The sequence below is a fragment of the Maylandia zebra genome, linkage group LG7, assembly GCF_041146795.1.
Source record: "Maylandia zebra isolate NMK-2024a linkage group LG7, Mzebra_GT3a, whole genome shotgun sequence".
NCBI lineage: Eukaryota > Metazoa > Chordata > Actinopteri > Cichliformes > Cichlidae > Maylandia > Maylandia zebra.
In genome coordinates, this window is record NC_135173.1 from 19275359 (window position 1) to 19288924 (window position 13566).

Here is a 13566-nt window from a genome sequence, read left to right on the forward strand (position 1 = left end):
GCTATGAGAACAAAAAATGGTCAAATTAAATATACTTAAAAAACACTTGATTTTCAAGTGTGCCATTGATGCTGTTGCTATCCTCTACTGCCCTGCTGTGCAAAGCACAAAGAAAATGAAGAGGCTGTTGCAGCAAAATTAAATTAACACTGTTAGGTCCAGGGTTAGGTCTGATGCTAGCCTTATGCGATTTAGAGAAATTTAAAAAATGACATTTTTGGAATAAATGTCAATAGTTTTTGTGTGTCACTTAGTGCTCTATGATTGCCAAGGCAAAAAGGATATATTTTGATACCACAAGGTTAGACTTTAGGCATGTTAGAGTTGCAGTTGGGTTGCAGTTTAGAAGTTGCGATTATGATTTGTCAGAGGTATTTCTTTTAATATTCACAATATATCAAAAATGCATTTTGAATTTCTCTTTGATATTTGGGCTGATTGGGGCCCAATGAATGTAAAAACAAAGAATTACCAGATTTTTTTTTCACCTTATTTTTGTTTTTAAGAAAAATAAGAGCCACAAATGAGGATACTCATTTAAAATTTTGATAGAACAGTGGCAGTATAATGTCCTCGTCAGTGGATATCAGGCCCTTGTAGAGCAAAATTGAGTATTTTGGTCTAAATAACCCAAAATGTGATGTCCACATATGTGGATGCCAGGTCCTAGGCGGATAATATTTCCTTTTTTAAACAAGCAAGTAGGTGTGAGTAATTATGCTATGAAGTGAAAGGCAGACGCCAGTGTTTACTAAAAAATGTAAGCTTGAGAAAGAACAGCTGCTATTTCATGGTGGGCCAGATGCACAGATGATATGATTAAGGACCTGCTCTCAATCACGTACCTCTCACTGTTCACACAGAGTCAGATCTCTATCTGTGCGTGATACATATACATGATTACCTCAACACAAAGACGGGAGCAATTTTGTTCAAACCTTTTTGTTGTGTTTGATGTTGGTGTTCTGTTGAGTGGGACGTTTCACTCAGCTTGTTCACTTATATTACCAAATACAGACTACGGTATTTTTTTTTCTCCTGTCTCTCATGGTGCCTAGTCTTGTAGGTGGCCTTGCTTTTAATTGTCAGTGCTGAGATTTCTCTGACTGAAATTCTAGTCTCAGAACAATTTAAGTACTGAATAGATTTTTTTTATTTGATTTCGTTCATCTTAAAGTTAAAAAATGCAAGGTAATTAGTCTGTGACGTAACACAAAGGACACATTTTTCAATAGACAGAGTTCGAAAGTTCAGTAAATACTAGAACTTATCATTTTTGCCCTTTGTAATTTGGAAGAAATAACTCTTTAGCAGAGCTTGTGTAACAAAGTATTTCAGCTAACACTGCATGTCACAGAGAACCACATCTGCTTCTTTGGGATGTTTTATATGTGAATGAAGGCTATTATGTATATGACAATATATGAGAAAAATGGAATATATGATAAAAAAAAAAATTATTCATATGTGAGTCAGTCCTATATGCTGCAGATATATGTCCCTTGATTACTTATTAGGGAAGTTCTGTTTTTTTCTTTTTCACGCACAGCTTATATTTTCTAATTTCTGCACCGGGAGCAGAACATGATATGTGATCAGTGGAGAGGCTCAAACTGTTTGCATGCAGTAGAAGAGGGGACAGTGAACCCAGCCTGCTCTTCTTTACCTCTCCTCATGCGATCTCAGCACAGCCAATTATCAAGATGAACTTGCAATTGATCTTATTGCACAAAGGCCCACGGCAGTTAGCAAATCTTATTCTATTTCTTCATGTCTGGAATATTTACTAAGAACACTTTTAATCCCTCAAGTCTGAAACCTATTGATTACAGGAGGCAGATACGTTCCAGCAAAGACCACAATCAATAAACACAGCTGTGTGCGGACGATATAAAAGTCTTTAATTGTTGATAATTCAATCAGAAAATTGTGGATTTGTTGCACAGAGGCAGTCACATTTTTTTAATCTTCAGCATCATTGATAGATTAGGTTTAGAAAGGAGTGATGAGTAAATATTATTTTTGCGTGAAAGACAGACATGATAAATATCCCATAAAATGTTTTTTAAGCATAGAACATCATTGAACAACCCAAGAACCTCACTTATTACCTCTTGATTCATAAAATTTTACAGTGGTCAAAACCATGAAGTGACATTGGTGGGGGGGTGGAGGGTTTTCTATGACTACTTTAGGTCTTTTCTAGTGTTGGAATAAATAAATTATTTAACAGCTACTTTGACTCCAGGTGGTGTCCAGAATTTTCAGCATCATTATACAACTAAACCGTAAGAATTTTATTTAATACACAAAAGGAATAGTATTACAGTTTGAAGAAAGGCATTTCATTCCTTTCTTGCTTGTATCAACAGACGTGTCCTTTTAAATCTTACTTTTGATGTTACGTGTTAAATGGTGACCTTTAAAGATAGGCTGTTTCCAAAGTTTACGCTAAGCTAACAGGTTGCTGGTAGCTAGCTTTGCTTAGCATTTAACATCCATAGCAGTTCCTCCCCCCAAAAATCTTCTATAAGCACAGCCCACCCCTACTACATTCAACACGCTGTACTGCAGCAACTACAGCAGCATTTTAATGTAGAGGACATCAGACGGTTATATTCATCCACATTCTGCCCCCTTGTCCCTGTTAAGCTAACTGAATAGGGCAAAGGCAGTGACATTCATCATATACAGGAGGAACAACCATAAAGGGCAACGTGAGGCTGATAGAAGAGGGAGAGGCAGGCAGCACAACACGCTGTAAAAGCCAAAGGCCACCGGTGGGGACAGCAGTAGGGAAAAAATGTAGACATCAAAGAAAAGGGACAGCAAAAATGCAACGTCTCAGGTGGGTTTGCTGATCAAATTTATGATCTGGCACTGTAGGCACACTTCAGCTCCTTTTATTATTTGCCATTAACTACAAAGTACATGAAGCAGCTCTTTGTATCTGCAGTATAATCTGTCTCTACAACAGGTGAACAATGCACACACTGCAACAATGTGAGTAGACAAATGGCTCGCAATTAAAAGACACTACACGAAATCCCTTGGTATCAGCTCGACTGATAACTGGCGACGCAGCTTGGCAGCTAGTGGGCGTCGATGTGAAGCGCCACCCGCAAGAAAAACTGATCAAACAGTAAACAGTAAGCTTGTGTGCTGGCAGGGTGAAACAAGTCCTCATTTTTATGAGGCTGGTCAGTTGAGGCCGTCAGAGCTACACAGACAGGCGTATAAAGAGCTTTGTGTAGCTCAGACAGAACATCTCTTGAATCTCAAGTGTTTAAAGTTGGCCTATTTCCACCCTCCCCTAAAGTCTTGGTCAGTGGAAGATGTTGTACATTCATTAGAGGAGAGAACTGTCAAGAGTCTGGCTGACAAATGACCTTAGACCTTAATGCTCGACCAGCTGTAATGTGTTTTTTCTTTTCTGGGAACATCGTAGTGCTTGATGAGGTTTTACTGTTAAAGTATAAGGCTGATTATATTGTGTATTTTTTTCTCGAGGTCAACAAACTTCACAAATGGACCGATCCCAACAACGAATTGATCTACTAATACACCATCTATTAGAATTCATTTGTTCCTGCAATGCCCAAGTTCTTTAAAAAGAAATCTCTTAACAATATGGTGGAGAAACACATAGACCCTGCCTACACTTGATTATAAATTGCACCTTCTGCGATCAAATTACACACGGACAGTGCAAAAGATAAAGAACAATCAATATCATGCAATCTGATCCACTTACTCAAAGCGCTTTCTGTGTTGGTTTGAGCCACATATTTATTGTAAGGTCAATGCTTTCATTTTCTGAATTGCCTAAAACAAGAAACAACCTGGAAAATTGTTATGAAGCATTGTCCTTGTTGCAGACAGAACATTTCCTTCATTTTGTCTCACAAATTACAATATCAATAGCCGGAATAACTCGTACACAAATATTAGTTCTTGTTCTCTTTGCTGACCTAAAGTAAATCTGGCACTTGAGTGGGAATGAAACATCTGTGTTCAACAGTAGCAAAGACAGCTGGAGACACATGATTGTCACAGATTCGCAGATATAAAACAGCAACGTGTCTCTGTAGTCCAATCTTGATCCAATCGCCTGAGAAGCATTTTAGCATTAAGTGTGAACAGGGTCGCAGAGTTTATCTCAACCTTAGAGTGGACTGAGCAAAGCCTAAGTTAGACACAAGAATCTTTGATTTCATTTTTTTTTCCATTAGGACTTGTTGACAGTCTAAAAAAATACATAATAACACATTTCATATAAAGATAACAAAAAGCAAACAAACATAAAACAACTATGCTTATACAGTATAAAGGAGAATTATAATAAATTCAATGGAGTTGCTACAACGGCAGTTTCACAAAAGAGAAAAGAATTCACTTTTTTGGGCGGCTGTCTCTATTCTTCACATTTTTTTGTTATTTTTTTTTTTTTTTTGCAAATGAATATGAAATATTAAGACGTGTTTTTTTTCTCTTTTTTCAGTTGAGTGTAACATACATGGATGTTGTGAGATTTGAAGAAACTGTGTCAGTTCTACATCTGGAGCGAAATTATTATAAGAATTATGTGAATGAGCCAAAGGCAGTATAAACAGGGGGAACAGGAAAATACAATCCTGCAGACAATTGAGAAGGACGCAAAGAGAGAGAGAGAGACGGGTGGACGGGGAGAGCTCCTCTAAGTATCATGACTCATATGTTGTGGTTACATAATCAGTCTGGGGCCAAGATAAGTGATAACATCAGGTACGACCTGCCTGCTGCACTCGGGACATTTAGGAACATCATCTGTGAAACCCTCGACTTGACTCATCGCTGTTATTAACATTTAGAGCCATTGTTAAAATCAGTGTCATTTCAGACTTTTCTGTTGCAGCAGCAGGACCCTGATTGCAATCAGCACTATTTTCAACAACACTGAGATGTTCCATTATTATACATTAACAGGAATGTGCTTGCTGCTTTTGTGTGTGTGTGTGTGTGTGTGTGTGTGTGTGTGTGTGTGTGTGTGTGTGTGTGTGTGTGTGTGTGTGTGTGTGTGTGTGTGTGTGTGTGTGTGTGTGTGTGTGTGTGTGTGTGAAACTCTGGTTTATCTCTGTCTCTCTATAACTCTATCCCTGCCACACAATGAATCATTGATGGCGTTTTAGAGAAATAACTGAGCAGTGATTATTATTGCAGAGGGCTGTTGGGAGTGTGTCAGCCCCCACCCAGTTATTTAGTAAGTTGGCTGGATCATCTGTCTCCTCCTGAGAAAGAGAAATTTCCAGTGAATTGACCGAGAAATCCAGATGACTGTCGATAAGTCCGGTGCCGCTGTCCATAGCTGCTAGTCCCAGATTGAGTGCTTTCCTAGTATTTGCAAAGTAAAGGGCGATGATACAATCCACTTGCAGGCCTCTGATGTGCACCTCTGTTTCACTTTGCCACCCATTACTCTGTGAGGGAACATCCCCCCAGCCCCTGTAGGCCGTCCACATCTTCGTAGAGTACTAGTGCCTGAGACTTTATTCAGTCTGTGGTGGGGCAGAATCAGAGGGCTTACATGCTCTTTGCTTGTAATGTGACTGTTTGTACGTAAATTAATATGCAGGATCCTGTCGAGATGAGAGAAAAAAATGGAGTCAGCGGCCTTCACATGAGTCTTTTGCACTGAATAAGCAATGTTAAAAGCCGAACAAACAGGCTTCATATTTCAGGTACCTCTTGTGCGTTTCCTTGAATGGTTGCTAGTCTGCAAGAAGGAAGAAACAACTGAGTCAGTGTTCAGATATTTATAGGACAATTATTTGACAAAATTTTTTTTATTCTTCTCTGGTGTTTTTGTCTCACAGTCAAGACTGTGTTGAAAAACACCCACACACTCCACCCAGCAGTTTGAACATCTTGGCTTCAATAAAAACAAGAGCCAATACTTCTCATGCCAGAGGATACAAAACTGAATCAATCCATTATTATATTTAACCTCAATGAGCACAAGGACATGTATGCGAGAAGAAAGCCCTCAGGGCCGCAAAACGCAAGAGCGATGTGAGTTTACTCTAAACTCTTAATTCAGGAGACATGGCAGTTTATCACTTATATTTCTCCATCAGAAAGTCATTTACATACATAAAGACGTTTTACTTTGTAAACAGAGAAAATGAATAACATTTAAAATATGCACAAAAATGTGGCTCTCTGTAAAGCCCATGTTGATTAAAAATACAATTTTTGGACAGAATAATTGTCGTCAACTATATTTAACTTTGCAAATATCAGTACCCTGTTGGGTATAGCAAAGTAAATGTTTCTCATTAATATTCAGTAAAAATAAAGGTCAAATAAAACCGAAGACGCTGCTGGCAACGTGGTTCCACGTGGTGGCGTGGTTTCATGTGGTGAGATGCCTGAGAGGCTGCCAGATGTCAGCGGTATAACAGTTCACTGTTCGCCACACCGAGTTCTGCTTCTAAATGTGAGAGATTCGTGTACGTAATGCGTGCTGCAGTTCACCTTTACGTGTAGCTTTGGACTGGCTGGCAGCCACAGTCGTTAGGTCTGCTGGCAAACCTACATACACACCACCATAGTTCCTGAGAGGAGAGAGGAGGAGAGGTTTTAAAGACCAAGTAGCAATTAAAAACCATAGATGGCATTGATTTTTGTTTTAGTGGATGTTTTTAATAGCATTACCAGTATCCCATCAAACTTACAGACCTCTAAATGAAATTCATTTATCATTTTATTCATTTATTTTTTGAGTTATTGTTCATTTACTTGTTTAAACCTTGCACTTTATTATGAGAATACTGCAAAACAAACTATTTGACATTTTTGCGATCAAAAATTTCAAGTATATTTCATTTCAAGTATAGCCGTCTTAGCAAAGTGCACTCAAGGGCGCTGCAAAGTACCTTCTTTTCTCATCTTCTGCTGAGGGATCTTCTGTCCTGATTGAGAGAATGGGCACAGGTCAGGTCATATGGGAGCAGAGAGGAAATAAAAAAAAATCACAAATATACAAAATAGAGAGAAAGTGCAAACATTGTTCTTTTGCTTAGCCTCAGAAATCTTCAGCATGCTGCTCAAGCCCTGTAGGGAATACTTCTCTGTCAGGAACTTCTATAGACCAAACCTCCAGTTTTATTTCAGGCCTGCTGAACAACAAACTTAATAAAGTGGTCTCAGGTTTGATGTGGTGGCTGAGCATTAAGATCAAACATGGTAACAACATGAAGCCGATGTGAAGGTTTATTCACTGTGTGCACTATCCCTATGCAAGCCAAGCTGTATCACACTTTTCAGTTTTGTGAGTATATTATTCCCTTAACAGTGTGTCTTGCTCTGTGAGTGTGTGTGCATGAGCTTTTGTGTGGTAGTTTGCTGTGTAGTACAGACATAGATAGCTGTGATTAGCTTCACTGAGTCAATGCTTTACTGTCAGCTCTCATGGGTCCTGTGCTGGCTGTTCAGATGGCTATGAAGGGGAATACACACACTTACACACACAAACACAAACTACAATAAAGCACAAACACACATACACAGTGTTTCCAGGAAATGCTTTGGAAAAAGCTGCCCCTCCCAAAGCTTTTTACTGTATTCTAGATAGCAAAGAAAAGTATATCTTCTGTATTTCAATTAGAATTTAAAAAAAAAAAAAAAACAAAGAACAGAACACAAAACTATTTGGGAGCCAAAATAAATTATTTTTAACCAAAAGTATATACAACAAAAGCAGAGTGGTTCGTCTGAAATTAAAATATTTCTGTCACTGTCAACTGGGACAATCCACTACGCAGGAGTATTAGGGCCACATTAGAGGGAAAAATCATTTTAAGAATAAAGTCGTAATTCTATTTTGAGAAAAAAAGTCCAGATTACAGTTATTGTTTGACGACAAACTGTCAAATGTGCTATAAACCTCTACAAAATGCCTTGTGTAAATGACCTAATGAAACAAACTGATCAGCTGTCTTGTGATACAACGTGCATCCTCTTTATTGCACAACGGTGTAACCAACCATACTTTACATTATGCTGCCTAAGATTTTGTTAACTGTTCATCTTTGACTGTAGGAGGAACCCACACAAAAACAGGGAGAACATGTGAAGTCAACACAAAAGGCTCCAGCCAGATGGCAGAGTCAATCTCAGGACCTTATTGTTGTGAGACAACATTGCTAACTACCACACCACTGTGGTGCCCAACTTCACATGTCACATGTAAATCTCCAAAGGTTGATTCTGTTCATCTGGACGTAGCGTTTTCAGTGGGAGACACGCTTTGTCACTCATCCAAGTGACTTCTTCAGTCTCAGCTGACTGCAGGGTTCCCTAATCTTATAAACAGTCAGCTGAGACTGAAGAAGTCACTTGGATGAGTGACAAAGCGTGTCTCCCACTGAAAACGTTACGTCCAGATGAACAGAATCAACCTTTGGAAATTTTCTTACCTGTAAGATTGAGCATGCATCAAGACACGTAAATTAAAAAATGTTAACAATGATGATCTTTACTGTCAAACCCTTGCATATTTACCATTGTTAAATGACCCTAAGTGTCAGTGTTAATATACAGCATTGAGGTATAAAGCTAATTTTGTACAGTGTAAAATTTGATGCAAACCTTCAAGGCCTGGAGCCTGCAGAGTTTTAGAAATACTTTAAATAATTAGAAAATGGCTTAAGTACTTACACATCTTTGGAGGCTTCTGCTGGCCCTGAGAACAGATGACAAGCCAGAAGTTAATTTCATTCCATTATGAAATGTACAAGTGGTCAAAGCAGGTGTGTTTCACCAAACTGATAATTAATTTCTTTGCATTTACGATCAGTGAACTGCACAGCAGGTTTTTAATCTACAGTCACTGAATTTGAACTACACACTCACTGAGCACTTTATTAGGAACACCTATGCACCAGCGTCATTCATACATCATTCTCCAATCTGTCAGTCTTGCTGCAAGAGTGCAGTGCAATGTCTCAAGGGTAAAAATCCATGCACCCAATGTGCTACAATGTATTGATTCCTTTATGCTCCCATAAAATATGACAGAACACCACATCACAAACATTGTCTCACACTGGTCTCATGACAAGTCTGGTGGACCTGAGAGTATCTCAAGTCAGCAGATCTGCATTCAGCATAATACTGCTAATATGTCCAGTAGCACAAAGGGAGCATGAATGTGCAGCTGACGATTCTACAAGAGTGATGTAATGCAAATATGTCATTCGAGGAATCCACGCCACAAAGAATAGAGGCTGTTTTGTGAGCAAAACAAGGCCTTGCCTAGTATACTGGCAACTATATTTTTAGATACTTCAATGTGCATAAATAATGCCTACACTACTTCTGTATCTGCCACACTTATCAGACTTACCTTACAAAAATTCAACACTTTATTGGCTTCTTTAATTGCTAGGGTGACGAAAGTGAACCGTTAACTGGCAATATTTTCGGAAGGTGTAGAACGAACCCCTCCCAGCGTAATTATCACGTGCGGTTTCGACAAACGTGAAATTCAACCAGGCATTACAATTGTTATTTGTTGAAGCTGAATGAACTGTTAACCAAAACCACAACTTCTGCCAACTATATTCAAAATGCTTTTGTTGCTTAAACTCAAGTAAACACTGCTGACTACCTAACTGCAATTCCCCTCAGTCACAGCAGATACATTTCCTGTACTGAGAAATGTTGCTGCTGAACAACAGGATGGACCCAATTTAGTGCACCCTGCAGTGACTATGATACAGGATTTACAGAGACGTGGTAATTTTCGGAAATGCTTGAAAAACACACACACACACACACACACACACACACACACACACACACACTCAACTCATATCTGTCCATTAAAATAAAAAGCTGCACGATACAGAAGGCACTTAGCTTCATGCAAGGTGAGACAGTTTATTTGTTTGTTTGCTAGTTTTTAAAGGCAACAAAATCCACCTAATTAAAATGTCTAATGTTCAATAATGAACTCAATAAATACAATTTCTTTATAATGTTAATAATTGCACATTTTAATTAGGTGGATTTAATTATCCCAGCCTTTATTTTAAACTAGATTTAGTCTAGTCTAAATTTTGCAAATGAGACAACCTTTTAAGGGACAAGAGACGTTTTTATTTAAAGTCGTTATTTGTTATCAGATGCTTTTAATTTTTTCACTGCATTTCAAAAGGTAATATTTGATATTCATTTCTAATGCCTTAGAACATTTTTCAGCAGCTAACATTTTACAGATCACACATTAAACCTTATACGCAATGTACAACGTTTAAGTACTGGGACAATAACATATATCCAGGAAATGATAGGATATCTCAGAAACGCCTGGTTGGAAGTGTGTTAAATCTGGGATACAAGGATCAACTGATTAGAATCTGGTGGTCAAAGATCCTCACTCAACATATTTTTGACTTCCACTCAAATTCATGTGCAAATTGTGACAAATAGAAATGCCTAATATGATCAAATAGAGGTGATGACCGGTGAACTTCTGTGACCTTATAATGTTCTGTAAAAATGCTTTTCTGGCCATTACTCAGGACCATAATTCAGCAACAGAAGATGTGATATTGGCCTTATTTCACATTTAGTCGGATACTGAATTGGTGACACTAATCTTTGGTGCTCACAATAATATTCACAACATCACTGCAAGCTGGTGTTTTATTTATTTACTTACTGAAATCTTTTTGTGGAGGTAGTTGCACACCACCTCAAAGACTTAGTGACCAAAGTTATAACTAATGCTGGATTTATTCATTCATTTTTTTATAACGGCAAATACACAGCATGAACATTCCCAATTTAACAGCATTTACAGCCTATGTTTGAGATGCCTGTGATTCTCATAGCCTTTAAATGAGCTGTTCCAGAAACCAGATTGGGATGATCTGAGCTTTGTGACATGGCACGTTTACCGGTTGATAACAACCATCGTGATGACTTGATCTACAAAGAGGAACATATTGTAAAATAACTTTGGACATACACTGTATGATGCCTCAGTTGCAGATACCCACTGAGCTCATCTCCATGCTGTTTGACTCTTTTATGGACCGACAACACTTTGTGCTTTGCCAAACTGCAGGCAGTCAACTGAGCTTGATTTGAATTGTAATAACATCATAATGCATTCTGCAGGAGGATAATCGGACTTTTTTCTTGAATGTACAGTTGCACTTTGACAACAGCGGTGGAACAAAAGCCTCAGTTGCGTCCTCCAATTGCTTTTTCATGTTATACCTTATTTTATAAGAGTAGAAATGTACCTTGAAAAGAACACCACAAGAATCACTTGCAATAGTAGAAAATTGGATAATCTACATTACACACAAATAGGCAACAGCACATTTTATCCTCGTAGAGGGAATGCTGACATGACACAGGGGCCTATTCAGTGGCCTGACAAAAGCTCATTCATATCCAAGGCAGCACATCAGGGTGCATAAGACTAGGGACAGGCAATGTGATATAGAACCACTAAAGCCGTCATTTTGAGTTTTGTAAGCAAAATAACAGCTGCACATCAGAGTTCTTAAACTTTATACCTGAAAATGTGCATTTGTAGGTTTGACGTTGTCCCTCACTAAAATCAAAGCAAAGCAAAGTTAATTTTATTGAACTTAATGTTCTCTGTGATGAATACTTGCAGGCTAACGTTCCAGTTACAGGTATATGTGTGTATATATGCAACTTATCACTAACAGAACAAATTATAGGGACAAAATAATTGTTCATAGATTGAAATAATAGGAAATGTAAACAAGAAATGCTTTTATCTTTATTTACAGAAAGTGAAACACTTGATTCTGACCTGGTGTCAGCCTCTATGGACAAATGAGTACAGCCACTAGTCGAAATTGCTAGTGTACTGATTAGGTACCTGCAAACACACACGCACATTTGCAGAAGCACAAACACACACCGTGCTTTAATAGGTAGTGGTGGGTGAGGTAATCCTGCAGATACTTCAGGAAAATAGTTACCTCAATTTGACTCTGGAGCCCAGAGATTTACTTCGAGAAACTTGAAACATGTCTAAAATCAGCCTACATCGACTAAGAAAGGTGTTTTATGAGGAAAATAACAAACGGAAAAGCACGATAGCCCAGTGAGAGTTGGTAAAATCACGTGATACAGGATTTTTTTTTTTCCATTCAAATATGTCCTCCAGGCTTTATGAATGAACCTGGCTGTTGATTAGGCATTTTTAGTGCCGCCTGCTTATAGGGCACAACCAACATCAGTCAAGCGGGAAGACAAAGATGGATGGATGTCAGTGAAATTGCTTGTCTTCCATCCTCAGTGAACCCTTTCAAACAAGCACTAAGATGCTAAGAGAGAAGCTGCTCACTTAGATGTTAACGCCACATTTATGGTGTCAGGAGCCGCGATCTGCATCAAAGCGGCGCATTCTTCAGACCCAGGTGCCTCAGACGTGGGAGATCCTTCGTGATGGATCTGCCACCCATGGCTTCGAGAGACCACCACGGGCATACACACACACAACCCCGCCCCCAAACAAACACACACACACATTATTTTAAACGCAAGGGCAACCCCGACACACTTCATTGACATTCAAGACATCTTCTCCCATCGCTGCAGATACAGTGGCAACTCTTTCTTTCAAACCCCTCCAACCCCCTCGCCCACCTCACACACACACACGCTCACCCAGTATCGCACACACAAACGGATGTACACAGAGATTCCTGAAACACTCACCCCCTCCTGTGGTGCTGGTGGCTGAGGAATTGCCACAACCCATTTTGCATCGATGCAGCCACCGTCCAAGCTGAGCGGACACGTTTAATGAGTGGATGGACGGGGAGGACAGGAGGGGAATGTACAACACATTGGGAGAAGAGGGGAAAGTGGGCAGGAGAGGTGACAGAGGCACAAAGGGAGGGAAGGTCAAAGGAAATGCCTAGCAGAAACCTCCATTGGTTGTATCCCCCCCTGTCTTCAACCCTTGCGCCTGCCTAATGCGAAGCAATGAAGAGCTCAGAGTGAAGTGACAGCATGGCGAGAGAGGCTTTTATACACACACACCACACTCACTGACAAGAGAGAACGAGGGAGAGGGGGGAATGAGGGGGGAGAGAGAGAGAAAGATGCTTTACCCTCACATGATTTGCTCTTTTCCTCCACCCTGACAAGGTTGCCCGGGAAACCAGGGGAAAAGGGGCGGAGGGTGGAGTGAGAGCCAACCAATAAGGAGCTTCCTTTATATATAAAGGTGTAAAATAAAAAACTGGAATACATTGAATGGCATCAATATATCAGCATGTTTGTGTGGCATACTGTAAAATTCCCAAAGTGCTCTGTGTATGCTAAAATATAGAGAAGCAATACTTGTGCTTTTTTTACAGAGGCGACACACACGTTCATGCTCACTCGTGACCTAAAGCTTATATACTTGAGCTGCTGGCAATCAGTGAGAATGAGAATATGGAAAAACCTTGGACAGTGAACAAGTGGACCCACAAAGGGTCGTGCATAGGCCTCTTTATAGCCCCGAGTGATTCTCAGAGCATC

The 13566-nt window shown here is 39.3% G+C and overlaps 1 protein-coding gene across 1 annotated transcript; it reads right to left on the reverse strand.

Annotated features, from left to right (window-relative positions):
• Window positions 1-1884: 1884 nt before the first annotated feature.
• Window positions 1885-13090, reverse strand: c25h12orf75 (chromosome 25 C12orf75 homolog). The gene is made up of 6 exons (XM_004563789.3): window positions 12754-13090; window positions 8698-8722; window positions 6915-6950; window positions 6514-6593; window positions 5722-5752; window positions 1885-5615 (listed from the first exon to the last, which is right to left on the reverse strand). The coding sequence occupies exons 1-5, from the start codon at window positions 12794-12796 to the stop codon at window positions 5748-5750; spliced, it is 189 nt and encodes a 62-aa protein (XP_004563846.1). The 5' UTR covers window positions 12797-13090; the 3' UTR covers window positions 1885-5615; window positions 5722-5747.
• Window positions 13091-13566: the final 476 nt, after the last annotated feature.